General features: G+C 41.3%; 1 protein-coding gene across 1 annotated transcript in view; it reads left to right on the top strand.

Moving 5' to 3' along the window:
- Positions 1-20,763, top strand: part of LOC124596095 (nuclear protein localization protein 4 homolog) — a 254,438-nt gene that overhangs the window by 53,116 nt on the left and 180,559 nt on the right. The window contains exons 3-4 of the mRNA XM_047135091.1: positions 4,403-4,761; positions 7,315-7,452. Of these exons, the coding sequence (XP_046991047.1) occupies positions 4,403-4,761; positions 7,315-7,452 (497 nt within the window). The remainder of the gene's footprint in view (positions 1-4,402; positions 4,762-7,314; positions 7,453-20,763) is intronic.

Genomic DNA, 20,763 nt, shown 5'->3' with positions numbered 1-20,763 from the left:
TCACTAATCTTGACAAGAACTAGGTCCCCAATTCTGAATTGTGTCACTTTTACTTTTGTTTCATGTCTCTGTTTTCTTAAATTGCACTCTTGTTCGACAGTCATCCTAACAATTTCTTCCCTTTGTTTAGTACAACCCCTTTATGTGACCCCACCTCCCCCCAACTGTTTATTTTTTGTAATCTCCTCTGAACAACTTCTCTTGTGATCAATGGATTATTGTACACAGCAGTCCCTTTCTGTGATCCCGCAGCAAATTTCCATTCGATGGGTTTTTTGTTCTCCTGAAACAAATGTGGGACCCATCTCGCACAGACTTTGCAATAACCAAGATATTCCAACATTGTTTCCAAGGCATTACAGCCATCATTCAGCTTTGCACACAATTCTCTATCGTTATCCACCAATCAGCATGGATGAGTTGATCCAGACACTCTTCATTGCGAGGGATGACAGCTGTGCAGGGTCGACTGGGCCACTAGTGCAGAGCTGTTTCATCACCTTGAAAATGCCGTACCGCCGCCTCATATTGCTCATGTCTGTGGTGTCATTTCCATACACCTTTAGCAAGCACCAATGGATTTTAATTGACACAATATCTTACGCAGTGGTGAATTCAATCACACGCCGTGTCCATATCAAACTCCGTTTTGGGACACTCCTCCGCTGGTGTCAACTATCGCAGAACAACAGAACCACCTGCAAATGAAATAGGAAGGTTCAAGCATTAGCACTACACCAATGATATCTGGCTCGGACATCCAGAGTCCCCACAAAAAAATAGGAGGCATTACTTTTGGAATGACCCTCATATTTATATGCTCACTTCTTGTCATTCAATTATTTATTGGGTTTTCAAGGGTCACCTTATTATGTCACAATACATGTTTACTCAAAACAATTTATTTCTCTCAAATAATTCCACTTACTAATTGTTCTTACCACTGTTTTTAAGTTCTGACTTTCCTTCAGTAATACCCCTGCATCCTGCACTAGATTGCCATAATGTAGTGTTCTGGCTTGGTTTTGATGTGCCTGATTTAGTGGAGATTTAATAATATCCTGCTTTTATTGTTGTTTTGCTTTATGTGGCCGTTACCTTGCAAGTGGCAATAAAAGACTTCGTCTCCTCATTAATCAGCTCTTGCTAGAAGGAAATGTAATACAATAACTATTACCTTCTGTGAGTAATTATGTGGCTGTCTTTCCTATATATACCTCATCAGTCTCAAAACTTTTGTAATTGATTTAATAAAAAGAGGGAGAAATGTTAAGATGGTGATTTTAATGCATCGGTGTTTGACAAAGTCTTCCCCAACCAGAGTGCAATGCGCAAAACATTCATGCAACCATATGAAAGTGTCAAAAAGTCTGTCTTTGGGACATTATTCAACTTGTGTGTCACATTCTCATCTTCTTCAGTCTTGCTGACTCATGAGAGACCCATTCTGTATCTCATCATTTTGTGCTACATTCTTATTGATAGCACCAAGTCACATCGTCTTTGATTCTTTTTACCAGAGAAGAGTTGTCGACGTTTTTCATTTCATTCGAGTTGTGGCAGCCATCCATACAGTGTTTTTTGTTTGGGAGTCAAGGTATGTGGGCAAACTTCACACACGCTGGGAGAATGTCTTGGACGCTTGGTTTCGAGATGCTTGGTTCGTTACTGCATTGTGATTTGTGACACACTATGGCCACACCTTGACTACGCAGCACTCCTGCTCACAGTTGGCTAGTCAAATGCACATAGTTTGTTTGCAGTTGTTATTTCAAGCTACCACCATAGTTAGTGCACTAACATTGCTTATAATGCAGAAATACAATCAGCCTCAGAACTTTTTGAACAGACTGTGTATTCCCTATATATTGTCCACAATCTGTATTCTGTATATATTGTCCACAATCAAGTACAATAATCTTCCAATAACAGCATACTTCCACTCAGAACATCCAACTCGAAACCAGTACATACAAGTTTTTACATAGGTCAAAAAATTTAGAATGACTGTTCGATCAAAAGTTCATTTGTTTGAGTCACATTACATCCTCTGTCATTGTTCCATTATTTATTCCAAGAACAACATGCTTCTCCAATACAGGCTGGTGATTCAGACTCCTCCTCTTGCAAAGTTACTGCAATCGCCATGCCGTCTTGTAGACACACATTGTCCCTTGGTATGGTTCCCCACATGTAGGTGCAGTCTTCCTTAGTACGGTTGTCCATATGCAGATAAAAAAATAAATGTGAAATAGTTATGCTGTCCTGTATAATAACTCATATATAGTTTTTTGTTTGCAGAGTATCATTTGTCTTCCAGAGTAATATGTAACACAACAAAGCCTGCTCACCTTAACCAGAGGGGCAGCTGACAGATGATGTAGCAATGCTGCAGTGTGTGACAGATGCTGCATTTTTGTTAAGATAATACTTGGTAGAGGAAACAGGAACTTTCAGTTCAAATGCCACACTTAGAGGAACTATGGTCTGAATTAGAACATACCTCAGATGACTGTGTACCAAATAATGTAGTAATAACTTCTAAAAGTAGCATTAATAAAAATGTTGAGGAAACTGAGATTGTTTCACCATTATTTTAAAAGAGAAATTAGAGAAGATTATAGACAAAAAGTAATTGCAATTTTTGCATCTACAAAGAGTGCTGTGGCTTGTTGCAAAGTCCATAACACTATTAAAGAAAAATCATTGTTGTATGGCATATTTTCATAACTGCAGTGAAAAAGCTATGGCGCATTTCAGGGTTGTATTGTGGCAGATTTCATGTTGTCTCAAGTTCTGTTCTTCATTCATGTGGACTATAGGACAATATTGTTATTGCTGCAGTTTGCATAAGTTCTCTCTTTGCCTTGTATTAGAGCTTTACGCACAAAAGCTCCATCAGCAGTAGTAAATCTTTAAAACTCTTTTTGGATTTTTTTCAGATGTGTTCACAGGAAATTTATTTTTTCCTGAAAATTCTTGCACGAAAACATCATGAATGTCTCACCATTCTGTTACTGATATAATTTGTATTAAAAAAATACGCATTAGTCTTTCTAGCCCCCAAAGAGTTCCGACTTGTATGTGTGGTTGGACAGGAATGTTGCATATTTGTAGTTTTTAACTGAATGCCATGTGATGATGTAAATGAACCTTCTGTAATGTCACACAGATCTTTACAAGTTTTGTGTGTATCAACTTTTCAGTTAGATGCTCCAGAGGGCTGGTATGTAGGATGAAAGCCACATATGGTTCTAGGATAAGTCAAACTCGCTCCTCTTACTGTTGGCAGGTTATATGCTATGTTGAACATTTGTGATCAGTTGTCCACTGCTCTTCTGTCATTCCACATGTGAAATCACTCATATATCCATTCTCTAGAGATCTCATAGTGTCTTGAGAGTGTCCCTGTTGACCTTTTTTTGTAGATTAAAGCTTAGGCAGTTGCGGGTTGAAACTTATAGTCAGTCAATGAGTGGCTGAATAGGAAGAGAACTTCGTGCAGAGGAATCGGGGTTTGGGGTTTCACTCTTGCACACAGATTTAACTCGTCACAATGATCTGTGCTAGGGGAACTCCCTGTATTCCCCTTTGTCCACTGCTCTTCTGTCACTCCACACAAGAAATCACTGTTGCCCATGAGCACTGTTTGTTTATCTGTGTTTAACAGGTACACCATTAATTGTAAGATCCTTTTAATGTGATGCATGTTCATTGTAATATCTTGGTACTCACCATTTCAGTAGTGTACAAAATGCCATGAAAGCCTTTAAATAGGTAAAGCAGTCATCAATCCAAAGATTATTTTGAACACCACAGTGATTTACTAGGTATGGTCCTGTTGGAGGTGGCATGATGTCTTTTTCCAACCCTTGAACTGACTAACCCAGCCAGATATATGGAGACCAACAATTTAATGTGGATTCCAAACCATGATGCAGCACACCATTTTTCAGACCAACAAACATTGCCAGAGGTGAAAGAAGTGATAAGTGACAGATAAAAAATCCTAGGATTGACCAGTGTAGTCTAGCACTTACCTCCAAACTACTGAAGTGAAGTGGTTTTATGTTGTACTAATTGCACAGAAATACTGCTTGGCTACTATGGGACAGTTCTCTCTCTCTCTCTCTCTCTCTCTCTCTCTCTCTCTCTGTGTGTGTGTGTGTGTGTGTGTGTGTGTGTGTGTGTGTGCAGTATTGTTCAGGGCATTCACATACAACATTTGTGTTTGTGTTCAAATAAATGTAATTATCATGTCGTGATCCTGCAGTTTAACATTAATTTTATAATTGACAAAGTGTTTTGAATGTTTAAGCACTTTTATGCCTTCACACATAATTTCATGCTTCTCTCTGAACAGAGTGCAAGTTGTTACAAACATAATATTCTTTTCTTTTAGGTGCATGATGCTTTTGGTTTGAGTGGATACACATTTGCTCTTTATCGTGAACGTGGGAGGAAGGATGAACTTATTTCTTCCCGTTCAAGAACCATTCGCTCAAGTGGATTGCGCCATGGTGATATGGTTTATATGTGTCCTCTTAATGGAGCACTGCTTTGGTCAGAGCCATCACCTGGCAGCAGCAACAGTATGGCCCACGATGAACCGATTGATGACTATCCCGAGAAATCTTCATCCACTCCCAGTCAGAATATTGCACTCTTGACAACACCAGTGGTGCCACTGCAAGAAGATGAAGTTGATCAGCAGCTGTGGAAACTAGATGGGAAGGTGCAACGTAAACGGGATGATAAACTGTGAGTAGTGTGTAATGTTGACAGGTGCTTGAAAATTTTGAAACTTAGTTCAGTGATTAAATACATTTCTTATATAAGGCTGTGATATGATAGAGGATTCTAAAGGTGTGTTCATGGCGAATCACACATTATTCACAACATAGTTTACAGTTACTTCCAGGCTATAAATTTTTTCTCACAGAATCTTCTATCCTTTTTCATGATAGTACAGATTGAAAGAAACTGTTGTTCGTAGCCAGCTACTGTGGGCTCACAAATAGTTAGCAGAATTCTTACAAATCATTTTGCTGGCATTACAAGGGTTGCATTTTTAAGTTCTTTTAAGATGGCACTGCTGAGATGTGATGTTATTGTTGTTTTAAAATTTATCATTTTTTAAAACAATGGCAGCTCAGAAATTCGCCACATAGTTTGTTTGCAATGAGGGGGGAAAAACAGAGCTGTGAGAAAACGAAAATCTTACATGAAGCCCTTCATTGAGTAATTTTTATGATTTTTGTAAAGGCCAGCTGAATAGTGTAATCTCACATTGCTTTGTTCAATTTTTGGGAACCAATTGCCTTTAGAGAAGACTTTCTACAGTTGGTTTTTCAGAATTTTGTTGTGGTGCTTACGTAGGTTATGAACTGTGTTCAGTTGTTCCAAAAAACATTGTTGCATTCTGTAAGATAGAAGTGCGTTAAGCATATCAAAGACTGCATTGCATTTAATTTTACATAAAAATTTAGCTGTGAAAAAATATGTTCCTGATGCATTATGCATAATGTGACTGGTGTCTGAGACAGGTTTGTTAACCAATGTAAGGAGTTGCTCAAAAAACTTGACATAGGAAATGCAAAAACCATATAAAACTTTGTAACAAGGGTTGAATTGTGGATATATTTGTTTTAGCTGGAAACAAAGTATCAGTCAACTATTCTGCATGTTTTCATCCACTGATGACGACAGTGTATATCACTTTGCCTGTTTTACTGTTGAGCTATATTAAAACAGCACCATATGTCACTAAATGATTCTCATCACTGAAGACAACATATCAGACAATGTGAATACACAATGAGATATGTTTGCCACCATTGTGAATGGAGAGGCTGTTAGTGAACAAGCACAAACCTGTTGTAAACACGAAGAATATTTTGGGACTCAGAGCATATGAGACCTATTTACAGAATTAGTTTTTCCAATTACAGATTTCTCTAGTAATGCAAAGTAATTTTTCAAGTAACTTGTGTTACGCAAACTGTCTCCTAAAGTTCAGTGTACTAATAAGAAGTTTAAATGTATTATTTTATGAGGATTATTTTCATAAATTAGTGACAACACATGCACCAGTATGCCAGTATATTTTTGATCTCTTAATGGCAAATGTACTGACTTTTAGATTATACAACATGTGAGAAGAAAATAGTAAAATGTTTTACAGGTGTCCTTTCGTATCAGTATTCTGACCCTTCAGAATTTGTCAACACTCTTACCTTTAAATAAAGAATCACTCACTATGCTTCTACTATTTACTGTTTTATGCTGTTTGAAATTAGTATAATTTCTTAAATGTATCTTTTCTGTAATTGCAACTGATGTTGAGTGAAAATTTGTCCACCATAAAGTCATCAGTTATTTATTCCTATTCTTAGGGGATTTGTCATTAGATGTATTGTGCACTATGAAATTTTGTAGGTTTTAATGTGTGCTGATCTTGTGCCATTCATGACCAGTGGGTTATTAATGCCCTTGCGCAGTTATAGTGTGCTTTTCATTTCGCTGCAATCTGTTCTGAAATCACAAAACAGCATTGAAAGTTGCATGTATGTGTGTTTGGGGAGGAGGATAATATGACTCTCTGTTGTCATTACTGGGTGTGGGGTCTGCCATTCGCATTGGAATTTGATGGCATTTTTATATTAGCTATATTTTCTTACATCATCTGATGCCTATGTTTTACAAAAAGTACTGTTCTAGACTAATGCCATCTCTTAAGACAAGAATATCTTTCACTTGGAGATTACTTTTGTTCATTATTTATTTCCAGTTTAGTTGCATATCTTGAACCCTTCATTTATTTTGTTCCATTAATTTTTTAGTTTCATTAAATTCTTAAGATTCATGAGTTCACTCATGAGCATAACACTCCACAATGGTAAATCATCATGAAATTTACTACTGAAGATGCTTGCTATACATATTGGTGAGATAATGATCTACTTTCATTTTATATTTCTTGGGGTAATATTCAAGCTTATGCTTCTTTCTTTGATATACTTCGGTATCAGTGCTGATGTTTTTGTAAATCTTTTTGTTCTTTTCAGTTTCCCTTCAATTCATTAATGTCAGAAAGCTGACAACAGTAATATGTCAATGATATTAACCTTAAGTGGTTGACTAAACTAACACACAACTGTCATTTTATAATAACCCATACTGAGGCCCTGAATATTATATTCAAGTACTTTGTTTGACAAGTGTTTCTGTTAAAATACATAAAATTGTTTTAAGGCATTTGTAACTAATAAAATATTAGATATGCTCTGATATTAAATTTATACATTTTTACAGTTGTCGCCATGGTCCAAAAGCTTGCTGTGTGCATTGCTCACCACTGGAACCATTTGATGAGGCTTATCTTAAAGAGCAGAATGTTAAACACATGTCATTTCATTCATATCTCAGAAAACTTACAGCAGGTGTTGACAGGTTAGTATTTAGAAATATAGTAAGTGCTATGTAATATCCTTTTTTGTTAATGACCACCTAGTCATTTATATCTGATTATACTGTTTTGTTTCATTTGTAATTTATTTGTTGGAGAAGAGAAGAATGTTAGAGAAAGAATACCAATAATTTCCTTAAAATTACTTACTGTTAATATTGTCTTTTTCGGTGTAATGTCTCTCTGACACATGAAAGAGGGGCTGGAGATATCGAAACTTTTTTGTTGTTGTTAATATTATATTGTGGTTTAGGACCGTGTGAGGTGACCCGGTCACATGCATCATTTTCACAATGCCTCATGCCCATTGGATAGGTTAAGTTGAAACACTGGATCTGGCCCTATAAGAGAGACGATATTTACTGTATTTTATGCAGAATGGATAACTAGATGGGCCCCTTTAGAATACTTGATGGGCTTGTTGAGGGAAGTTGCTGATGTCATGACCAGCGCCACATTTTCTGTTTCATCGTCACGTTTTACACAAAACCACAGTTTCCACAATGAAGGCAAACTTGTACTTTGGAGTACTATTCTAATCTGATTCTTTAATGAATGATTGTTTATGAAATACTAAGAATACAGTAAAATTAAGAATAATAAGAATCATGAAACATTTTTATGCCTTCTGGAAAAAAAACAACAACAAACACAATTTAGACTAAATTAATCAAATACTCGTTGGTACCAGCATGGGTTTGACAAAACTGTGGAGAGTTGCTCTTGGCATGAATATTACTATACTAGCCAACAGTGGGGCACCTACACACTGAACAACTGCATAGAGATCAAGTATGTAGGAAAATCACAACACGCAACCAATGCGAGCAACTGACAACTGAGCACGCAGAACTGAAGCACTGCAAGATGTGAAGGTTCAGTCTGCAGGGCATTGAAATCAGCACTGGAACTCTCAGGCCAGGTATATTACTGCTGACACGTAAGGACCTAAAAGGTGGCTCTGCCCATGCCAAGCTTCGCAAGCCCTCTTTACTATTGCGCTGCAGTAAGAATGCCAGCTCTTCTGTATCCATCTCTATGTCCATTGGTAGGAATACTAAATCATTCCTCCTTGAAAAGGCCACATAGGGCTGAGAATGGCCCAGTTTGTACCTTTACGTCCATTGCTAGGCCAAAGAGGGCACGAGATTCCTCACCAGGGGATTGAACACTGAAGCATTGGCAAGCAAGGGAAAGAGGGTACCAGTTCAAATTCCTTGGGCTCCACTGCAGCGGACATAGGACCTAGCTCCAGTGTCAACCTATTCTGCGGCCGAAGGTAGGGCGCGGTCTTGAAATGTGCGATGGAGGTTGCAGTGGGTGAGCATGCTGCCGCTGTTGGGAGCCCCCCTACCTGAGCAGCGCCACAACCGAACCCATTGTCTGACTGTCTTGGAGATGACAGTGTTGAAGGCCAACTGGTTTCAGCCACTGCTGGTTTGCATGATGGATCAGCTGCTCCCATCCACTGTCCACAACTACTGCTGCTGACCCGGCACTACAGCTGGCAGCCACCCCATGCTGCCAGCCAATATACCAAGCCCGAATGATGGCCCCATGTGGAAAACATGGTGGGCCGCAATGCTCCAGACATGTGACTTACGGTGTAGAAATTCAAAGAACCCTGCAGCTGGGACCCATGCAAAGTTCGGCCCGACTACATGTATTAACTGGTGTTGTCCAGTACGTAGTCAGAAAACATGACTTGCACCATCGTGAGACGAGGCAGACATAGATTTGTTCCATTAGAGTTTTAAACACACACAGGAAGCATTCCACCTTTGAGTTAGATGCGGGATGAAATGGAACAATAGTAAGATGCCATATACCAGTGCGAATGCAAAAGTCTTCAGACTAGTGCAACACAAATTGCTGATCGTTATCGGATACCAGAGGTCGGTGGGGTGGGAAGGGGGGGTGGGGGGTTTGCAGCAGCCCAGCAGCCCTTGTTAGCAAAAATGACTAACAATGTGCGAGCAATCACCGTCAGTTTCATGACAAACAGCTTGACAACATATGGGGAAATTTGAAAATTTGACGATGCTTTGATCACCAACCACCGTGTGCCTCCCAAAAAAGAGGTCGCAAAGTCGACGTGCACCATGCCCAAAGGATGCTTCGAAACTGGCCAAGAAGAACAAATGACATGGCAGCACAACTTGGTTTTGTGTACAGGCGGTGCAAGCCCCCACAAGGTATTCAGAATCGCGATCAGTCATGACCAGTAGATGTGGCAAAGCCTTCGTATGAGTCATTCCACAGGGCAACACATGCACCAGGTGGAGTATGTGAGGATGCTATCTGGATACTCAGTGCTGTCTTGATTCCGATGTGACAGGACCACATCAGTACCCTACTGGGATGCATCACATCCAGGGTTAAAGGATTACTAAGCATAAAAGAAGCTAAAAAGGAGCGGAACAAAAACAGTGCTTGAGGGCCTGAAAAGGTTGTTGACAATCCACAGATGAGACAAATTTGATACCCTTTTGGCAAAGCTAGTTTAGAGGAAGGACAGATGTTTATGGCCTGAGGAATGAACATAGCATAATACAAAACATTGCATAACAAGTACCTGAGCTCGCACAGATTTTTGGGTACTTGCAAGTAAACGATGTAGATACGAGACCATCTTCACTGAGAATGTGACCCAAAAAAAGGCAGCTTAGGGGAAAAGAACTAAATTATTTTGGTGTGCAGGGCACATGTTATCTGATAGAGGCTGCCTTGGAAAGCAGCTGAAACACTGACAGTTTGTGTTCACAGATTATTGATACACATTCCTTTGAGGAGGAAAAAACATGACCATCCACGATATCAAGAGGAGAAGGAACTGTTCAAGTTCAGGGTGTTCCTCAAATGTGTTGGCAGTATTTCATCAAAATTAGAATCCTAAGGAAACATTATGTTAAAGTAATATATTGGCCACCTATGATCATAGACTTGTGTTCTTCTTGATTCGGTAAAGGATGATCTGAGGTTGGAGAGAGCTGGTATCTACAGAATATCTTGCTGGTGTGGCAAAGCCTACATTGCTCACTCACACTCACACACACACTCACACTCACACACACACACACACACACACACACACACACACAGACAGAGTATGTGAAAGGAGCATTGAACATGATTGCCACACCTACCTTTTGTAACTCAGTAAGTCAGCCTTAGACAAGCATTATGTCTCCATAGTAAATTCTATGGAATATTTTGCCTTGAAAATCTTGGCCCTGACGAGATCCTTTGCCGCGATTCAATTATTAATGGATCTGTGGAAATATGTGTGGCAGAAGATGATATTAATTGTGGTGGCGGCTTGCAGTTGGGAAAAGCATGGAACCCAGTGATTTGTTTAATATCTTCAGAAAGAAAACATTTTGTGCCTGATGATGGATGTAGCAACAATTAATTTGACAGCTGAATTTTAACTCCATGAGCCTGCGCTCCAACAGAAGGCGCGCAGGTAGTATTGCTGTTACACAAGTGCCTGCACACCATAGATGAAGCAATATTTGCATTGGGCACTAAATTTGACAGAGGATGCTTATGCAGCAGCTCCTACTGCTGCGCATGTGTCTCTACACCAGAGTTTAGTACGAGGGCTATCCACAAAGTACATTATGTTTTGGAATTAAAAATAAATAAAGTGTTGGAAATTTTTTTAATTATATACAGATGAAAGCCACACTTAAATACTACTTTTCTACATAGTTGCCATTTAAATTAAGGCACTTATCGTAGCGATGGACGAGCTTGGAAATTCCTTCATCGTAAAATTCGGCCGCCTACGCCTTCAACCACGTGGTTACCTCTTCTTGAAGCTGTGCGTTGTCATCAAAATGCTGCATAGCCAACCACTTCTTCATTGCTGGGAATAAGTGGAAGTCGCTCGGTGCCAGGTTGGGACTGTACGGCGGATGAGGAAACAACTCCCACTTAAAAGATTCGAGAACTTCACGAGTGGCATTTGCCGTGTGGGCCCGGGCGTTGTCGTGAATCAGCAAGATCTTTGAGCCCAACTTTCCCCTGCGCTTGTTTTGTATTGCTCTTCTGAGGTTGTGCAGAGTTTGGCAATACCTTTGAGAGTTTATTGTAGTGCCTCTTTCCAGGAAATCCACAAAAATCACACCTTTTCTGTCCCAAAAGAGGTAACCACGTGGTTGAAGGCGCAGGCGGCCGAATTTTACGACGAAGGAATTTCCAAGCTCGTCCATCGCTATGATAAGTGCATTAATTTAAATGGCAACTATGTAGAAAAGTACTATTTAAGTGTGGCTTTCATTTGTATATAATAAAAAAAATTTCCAATACTTTATTTATTTTTAATTCCAAAACGTAATGTACTTTGTGGATAGCCCTCTTATAAAGTTAGCTGATAAACTAGCAAATGCCTGTATAAAACACTCACCTTAAGATGGCTGAATGGCTGTCAGCCACAATATCATGGCAAGATGTTGACATTATCTGGCTGCCATTCCAAAACTTCATGGAATACATTTTCTCTGTTTGCAACAGAGGCCATTTTCGAGAAGGTGTTGGAAAACTGCCTGCAGATTTGTTAAATGATGCTCTGTCTTGTAGTCCATGACTCAGATGTTATTGGAGTTGTCATGGAGTTTATGCAACAAGGAATTTCCTGAATCAGGGCCAGCAATTAGACAGATAAAGCCCAAAGGGAGTGTTGAGCACTAAGAAACTCTGAGAAGCAGTGTCCAGCAGGAACTGCAGGTATGCTTCACATAAGTCAGTGCATGAAAAATGCTGGCCACCTGAAAACTCCATCAATAGTTCCTCCAGCCGCAGAATTATATAATGGGAGGGGGGGGGGGGGGGGGGGGGAGACAATGCAGAGGTGCACAGTGCTATTTGGCTTCTGAGTCACCACTAAAGGGGTGGCCTACCGACTCGACAAAATAAGAGAAACTATGGTGAGTTCCTGCCTACACTGCATCTTGGCCTTGACCTCGTTGTGCGTGGCTAAGGGGATGGGTGGGAGTAACAAAATTTAAGTATTACTGACAGCTCAAGAGATATGTGTACCTTGAAATTTTCTGCCTGACCCAACATATTCTCAAACAGCTGGTTGTATGACCATAGTGAGGAGCCCAAATCTTGAAAGGCGACCGATTGACATACTACATGTGCTATCTGGAAACCAAAGGTAGAAAAGGCATCCAACCCAAAAATATATTGTACCAGTGGGGAATTTACCACTAACAACAAAGTTCTCTGTATGAATTCTTGTAAGTTGCAGAGACGGTGAATTGCCCCCTCAAAGGAATACACTGTTTACTATAAGATACAACTTGATGTAGTGCCCATTGCAACGCAGTCCAGCCAAAGAGTCTGTCCAGTGGCAGCAAAAGAGCGTGTATGCATCTAAGTCAGTTAGGCTGACCTTGACTCTTATCAAGTCACCCATCCACCATCGACAGTTGAATATGCTGGGGCAGTGCTTGCAAGCTGTCCGAGACAGCCTCTTAATAAGGAACCCCTTGATTGCAAGTTCGCAAAGGGCCAGTGATGTTTACAACATTCGACATGCCACATATTGTCCACCAAGCAACCACATTATTGGCTGCTAATGGCAACAGGTGGTGGGACTGGAGATATCCAATGGTGAGCACAGCATAATACTGTGGAGCATAGTTGAACAGCTTAGTTGATGAGGAAATCACAACAGTGCTACAATAATAATGATGATTATACCAAGCAGAGCAATGGCAACAATAAGCAATGCAAACGTTCCATTATATTGACAACAACAGTTGTCGAAGTTAACATTTCATCAAAAAGGAACCCAAGGAATTATCAGGGTGAGAAAGAAGTGGCAGATGAAATATTAGCATTTCTACAAGATGAGTCACTGGAATGTGTGGTGTTGTGTTGTGTATGTTTGACTGTGTGGCAATGTACATGAAGAGTATTATAGTGATGATGATAAATGATTAACAAGTGAAAGTGATATTGAAACAGGTGTTGACCCATGTTAGTCATCATCATTGTCAGACAGGGAGCCACAAATGCCGTCTCCAGTGAAACATAGTAAAGGAAAATCATTGTCCGAGGTGTAGATACTAAATATAATTACTTACCTACGTGGAATTCCTTCCACTACATAGTAGAGAGAGAGAGAGAGAGAGAGAGAGAGAGAGAGAGAGAGAGACCTCAAGTAAGTAGTCTGCTGCAATATGATCAGGTAGTGCATAAGAAAAACTATGGATTTTCTGAGGAGGACAGGGCACACTTGTTACAAAAACTGATGTTTGTGCATTTCAAGGATGTTCGATACAATTTATAGGATATGCATGATAGTGATTTACTGCGTTATGCACAACAAATTCCTCATGACAGAGATTAGTAATTTGTAGGGAAGCATTGGATGGTTGCATAACTTCAAATAGTACTACAGAATTGGAAGATATAACAAAATGAAATTTCAAACAAAGCATCAACTTGACGAAGCACTGTAAACTGCAGAAGTGGTCCGAAAAGTGGTAGGTGAGATAGGCGAACTTATCCCATCATTCACTAAGGAATTTGTTTTCAGCAATTTGGGCGTGCCTCACTTGGATGGAAGGGAGAACCCACTTGTGGCAAATGCAGTAAGGCTGCCCATGGAGGAGTCAGATGTTCATCTCCTCCAAAGTGTGTGAATTACTCTGGGGCTCACCCTATCTGTAGTAGGGACTGCTGTGTCTTCCTTAAAGAACGGAAGATAGAGGTGATTAAAACCACAAGACAGGTCCTCTATGGTCAGGCCAAGAAGACTTAACAGCCTACACTTCCTCCCAAACTATTGGAAAAGTGCAAAAAATCAAAGGCCAAGCATCCCCCACTGATGGAGTCAGGAAGTAAACAGTCCGATGGTGTCGAAGTCATACTATCTGGTGTCTCTGTCCACTCTTCAGAAGAGCTAATGGAGCTTGATGTCAGACTGGGGCAATCATCTTGTCCCCAGACTGAGCGCCCACCCATTACAGGCTCCCCTCTTCGGCGGAAAGACAGAGTGACAGTGCAACCCTAATCATAGTTGGCTCCCATACTACAGTGGAACATTAATGGGTTCAGGACACATGTGGAGGAACTGAAACTGCTGGTGCAAGAATGCCCCATGTGCCCGAGTTTACAAGAAACACATTGTAAAGCCACTGACAGTCCTGTGCTACAGAGCTACACTCTTCACCGAAAGGATGGTCTGACGGGGGACAGAGCCAAGGGAAAGGTTGCCGTGTTTGTCAGTAACATGCATCTCTTCTCTGCTCTCCCCCTGGCTATTGGCCTGCAGGCAGCTGCTGTCAGTATTCATGGGTGATGGAGGATCACTGTTTCTACATCTACATCTATACTCTGCAAACCGCTGTGAGGTGCATGGCAGAGGGTACATCCCATTGTACCAGTTATTAGGGTTTCTTCGTGTTCCATCCATGTATGGTGAGTGGGAAGAATGATTGTTTGAATGCTCCTCTGCCCGCAGTAATTATTGTAATCTTATTCTCACAATCCTTGTGGGAGTGACACTTGGTGGGTTGTACTATATCCCACTCACTGCATCTACCACTGCCAGATACAATACACTCTGAGGCTCTCATAGATCATGTAGAACAAATTCCACAATCATTTCTAGTACTGGAAGACTTCAGTGCCCATAATGTCTTGTGGGGCTCGACCTCTGCTGGCCCTCAGGGTTGGGTTTTGGAGAGCCTCGTGACATCTCACGAGCTGTGCATCTTCAATACAGGTACCCATACTCATTTCTGCACTGCTGTTGGGTCATTCTCACCCATCAACCTCTCTTGTGCTCTTCAGTCCTTGCAGACACTGTTCAATGGGAGGTCATTGACAACCTTCATTCCAGTGATCACTGCCCACTCCATTTTCACTTACTGGATGGAGCACTACTTGAAGAGAAGTCACTAATATGAATGGCCATCAGAGCTAACTGGAAGTTTTTCAGCCAGATGGCTGTGTTTGAACACGACAACAGCATCCAGGAATGGATGAACCACATAATGGGAGTGATCCATCATGCTGCTGACTTATCCATCCCAAAATCCTCAGGTCATCTGTACGTTGATGAACTGATGAGTGCCATTCAGCCGTCTGGGACAGGTGTGTAGCTCTTCGATGATTTAAATGTCACCCTACAGCAGACAACCTTACAGCCTTTCAAGTTACAAGAGCCAAGGCTAGACATGTAATTAAGGAGAGCAAGAAAATTTCATGGCAAGCATTCGTGGACTCTATCAATTGTTCCACAAAAGTACAGGAAGCCATCAGGAGGATTTCTATTAAATGCAGTCATTTACCCATAGCAGCAGTATGGAAACAGGGTTGTCTCCTAAACAGTGCCCGAAGACATCGCTCAGATGCTGGCAGAGAATTATGCACAAACTACTGCCAATGGCAGCCAGGATCTCATGTTTCGCTGCTGCTGTGTGACTGTAGAGAGGAGAAAAGTGGACTTCAGATCCAACAATTTTGAGACTTACAACTATCCTTTCTCCATGTGGGAGCTGGAATCGGCTCTGTCTGAGACTCACCCAGTATTGACCAAATCTGGTACTGCATACTTTGACATTTGACAGCAGCATCAAAGGAAATCCTCCTTGAATGTTTTAATCTTATATGACAGACAGGTAACTTCCCCAGCCCATGGAGAGAGGCACTTTTGATACCTCTTCTCAAACCAGGAAAGGGCCACATATGTGCCAGTAGCTATTGCAGTATTGCCTTAACAAGCTGTGTAGGAAAGATCCTGGAGCAAATGGTTAACTGTTGTGTGATCTGGTTGTTAGAGGCCAGGCAAATCCTTAGCCACTCTTAGTGTGGATTCTGGAGATTTTGGTCCACAGTCGACAACCTGACCCTGCTAGAGGCAGCTGTTCAGCAGGCTTTGCTAAGTAAGCATCACTGTACTGGTATATGCTTTGATATCAGTAAGGGATACAATACTACTTGAAGACGCTGTATTCTCTCACAACTCCAACAGTGGGGATTTCGTGGCCACCTTACCATCTTCATATGGTCTTTCTTGTCTCAGTGGCATTTTAGGATCCAAGTTGGTGACTCGCTGTCAGATCATTTTGAGCAGGAGTATGGTGTCCCTCAGGGCAGTATTTTTAGGGTTACCCTTTTTGCCACACCCATAAACAGTATCACATCGACTATAAAGAGTCCTTTACAGTACTCCTTATTTGTGGATGATTTTGCTGTTTTCTGTTCCTCCTCTAGTGCTGCAACAGTGAGCCATTAGTTACAACTTATATTGTGGAGGTTAGAGCAGTGGGCTCCAAAGATGGGTTTTCTGCAGGTAAATATGTGTGTGTGTGTGTGTGTGTGTGTGTGTGTGTGTGTGTATGCTTGCGTGTGTTCATTGTAATTGTTCTCGCTGTATTGTTAATTTACCTGACTTGCATATAATGGACACCATTCTACATTTTAGAGACTCAGTGAAGTTTCTGAGCATCATTTTTTACTCCAAATTATCATGGTTGCCACACCTGAGAGACGTGAAAGCCAGAGTCCTCAAGGCACTTAACATCATAAAGTGCCTTAGCCATTGGTCTTGGGAAGCAGACAGGGAACGTCGGCTCCTGTTTTATCAGGCTTTTATGCATTCTTGGCTGGGCTGTGGGTGCACAGTGTATGGATGGGCGAGGCCTTCTTATTTGAAGATCATTGACACTGTTCACTATGAGGATATTTGGCTGGCCGAGGGTGCATATAGGACCAGTCCCATACCCAGTCTCTGTGCTGAGGCTGGGGAACCTCCACTCACCATCCAATGGCAGTTCCTCGAGGTGCATCAGGCATGAAGCTCTTTGCAGCTCCGACTTCACCCGCATACCGTACATGCCGCTGCTCGTCTGCGTCTGAGATGCCTTTTCTCCAACTATCCGTGAGCGAAAAATTCCATTTGGGACCTGCATGCAGCATGTAATGGAGTCACTCAGTGTGGAGCAAGTACAACCCCAAATCCAGGGCTTTAACCGTCTGCCACCCTGTTTATTACAGAGGCCCAGCATAATTTAAGATTTAGTGCAGTACAGGAGAGATTGCACTCGTACTTTTGTTTTTAATGTAATATTTTCTGACATTTTATAGGACCACCACAACTAGGTAGCTGTCTTTCCAGATGGGCCTAAGCAGGGAGACTCCATTGGTTGTTCTGTTGCTTTCCCGCATTGTATCTTTGAAGCCCAACTGCGTCAAGAATTTACTGTCTTCATCACAGAATCATATGTAATCTTGTGGGCACTGGAGCAGATGAGACATTCTTCCAGCACTAAATTTCTTGTGCGTTCCAATTCTGTGAGTGGCCTTCACCCTCTCCAACGTTTGTACCCAGCAGATAATGTAATTCAGAATATCCAGAATGCCCTCCTCCAACTACAAAGACTGGGGAAGGAGATGTCTTTCTGCTAGGTAGCAGGGCACATGGGTACTGCGGGGAAAAAATGGGCGGATCTAGCAGCCAAGGAGGCATGTTGTGACACCCAGTTTGTATCAGTGTGCCATCCCCTACTTGCCCTCACTATTTGAGGTACAAATTCATGCATCAATGGGAAGATGAGTGGCCCAAATTGACTGAAATAAGCTCCGTGTAGTAAAGTGCACAACTTAGCTGTGGCGTACATCCTCCCAGCTACACCAATGGGACAAGGTCTTTCATATTCATCTTCACATTGGCCACAGCTGTATGATGCATGGCTTCGTGCTCCAGCGAGAGGACCCTCCAATGTGTGGTGCTTGTGGCATACAGATCACGGTGTGCCACATGTTTTGGACTGTTTTATTTTCCAATCAGTAGGCAGCGGCAGATTTGCTACCAGATGTGCCCTCTGTTTTAAGTAATGTTCAGATGAATGTGGTTCGAGTTTTAAAGTTTTGTGAATTGTCCAGTATTTTTCCCAAGATTTTAGGGGAATAGTTTTAATGTGTTCACAGGGTGACTGGCTCACCTGTGTATTTTTTAAGTGGTCAGCCAGTCGCAGTTCCCCATGCTTTTATTTTAGCTCCTCTGTTGTTTTACTTGTGTTTTAATCTCCTATATAGCACATTTTAATATTTTTTGTTATTGTCTTAATGTGTTCGTTAACATTTTCACAGTTTTATCCACATTGGTTTCATTTAATGCGTATAAGCTGATAACCTTGCCATTGATTGCCTGTAAACTCCAAACACACACGCACACGCACACACACTGCTGGAGACTGGGGCTATTTGAGTGATAAGCTCAAGGGAGCAATTCGGGACTCTTGGCGGCAAGTTCTGGAAGAAGGCAGACCTGCGTAGAGTAATGTGCGTGGTTCAGTATTATAGGTCATTGTTTCTGGAAGGCGACGGCTGCTATAATATTCTGATTTTTGAAGGGACTTTTACATTTCGAGGGGTCTGAATGTGCTCCACAGTAGGACTTCAGCGTTTACCACTTGATTTACAGAAATGATAATGGACAGAATGTGAGTAACTATTCTGTGTATCACATGTGTTAATTTGTGAATCATCATGTTGAACTCTGAACCATTTTGAGCTGGACAATTTTTCGTGTATTGTGATCATGGAATTGACTTAGATTTCATGAGTCTTTGATGACTATTTAGTTTGGAGACTTTGCTATCATTCTCATAATGCTCTCAATTTAACTTTACTGCATTTGATAAGATTATTTTCTGACTATTTTCATTGAATATCGTAGGACCATTTCCCATTTATTTGAGGTGTTTCTCCTCGAATAAACATTATTAAGCCTAGTTCTCTGTCATCTACATTTACAGACATTAGAGTAGAACCCTTTTTATTAAATTATTCATTTATCTTTTGTTTTATATTTCTGTGTATTTTATTAACTTGCAGTTCTAGCCAATGCATAGACTATTTGCCTACAGGGTCACAGCTACAGGTTACTATTTGCAGTGAATTAGCTGTGAAGGATGAGAGCAGACATATGGCTCTACCCTTTGACTACATCGAGCTATTCTTTTTTATATAAAGCTGTGCATAGCCCAAGAACCTAAGGTATGAGTAACCACAGGTAGACATGCAACTGGTTTGCTCATGTTGGGTGCTGTTTCGAAGAGGAACCACTCAATAGTAACTGTTGGGCACCATTGCAACCAGTTACTGTACCTGCTCCTGCTGCAGTTTTTGTTGCTGCTTCTGGAGCTACCTGCCCTTCCGGCATTGAAAAAAATGCTATATTCATGGTGGCTACAATTTAAAAAAAGAATGTTGCACGTGTAAGAACATCTGTAATTGCCACTTTGGTATCAGAGTGGCTGTGACAAAGTTGCAGGGTGGTCAGTGTCAGCATGAATGATGTAACTGTACTAGCTGATGGTGGGCGACTATATGCCAGGGAGCTAAACCACAGAATAGGGAACGAATCTTGATGTGTGAATCAATCTACAATGGAGCATAGAGTCTGAACACAGTGTAGAGATCAAGCGTGAAGAAAAAAACAACACGCGACCAGTGCGAGCGACTGATAGCTGAGCACATGGATACAAAGAGAGCTCTGCGTGAGGCAAAGTCTTCGTCTGTGAGCATTGAAATCAGTGTTAGAATTGCTGAGCCATCCTTATTACTGCCAGCAGGTAAACACCTGGGTCTGTGGTTCTGCCCATGCCATGGTTCAGGCGCAGCGTTTTGTCCTGTTCTGCTGCAATAACCATGCCATATCCTTTGCACCCATCTCAGTGTCTGTGATGGGGATACTAAAACCTTGGTCCATGGTTTCAGAGGAGCACCTTAAAAATGCATCCACAACTTTATCAGATGCAGTGGAAGAGTAACCTGTAGTTCTCGTGTCCAAGAGTGTCCACTCCACACACAGGCTAGGGGGAGATACCCATTACCAACTGTCCACCTGTGCTGTGCAGAAGCAGACTGCCACCCCTTGGCTGCTGGCAAAGCTCTCTGGTTTCAGCAGTGCCCATCTATAAGTTAAGTTGGCACTGAGACATCAATGGTCTGTGAAAACTCTGGACATACCAGAGGGACCTTCAAAATACATTCTCCCATATACTCATTCACACAGTGTAAGTTGGGAAACAAACAGACTGTGCAGGGGAAAATAAATCAACACAGATGCTCTTCTCCAAAGGCTACTTGTTGCTGTGGTACATCTACATCTACATAGGTACTCTGCAAGCCACCGTATGGTGCATGGCAGAGGGTACCCTGTACCACTACTTGTCATTTCCTTTCCTGTTCCATTTGTAAATAGAGTGAGGGAAAAAATTACTGTCTTTATGCCTCAGTATGAGCCCTAATTTCTCATATCTTAT

This window comes from Schistocerca americana, chromosome 2 (assembly GCF_021461395.2).
Source record: "Schistocerca americana isolate TAMUIC-IGC-003095 chromosome 2, iqSchAmer2.1, whole genome shotgun sequence".
Classification (NCBI taxonomy): Eukaryota; Metazoa; Arthropoda; class Insecta; order Orthoptera; family Acrididae; genus Schistocerca; species Schistocerca americana.
This window is presented reverse-complemented; position numbering and strand designations above follow the sequence as displayed.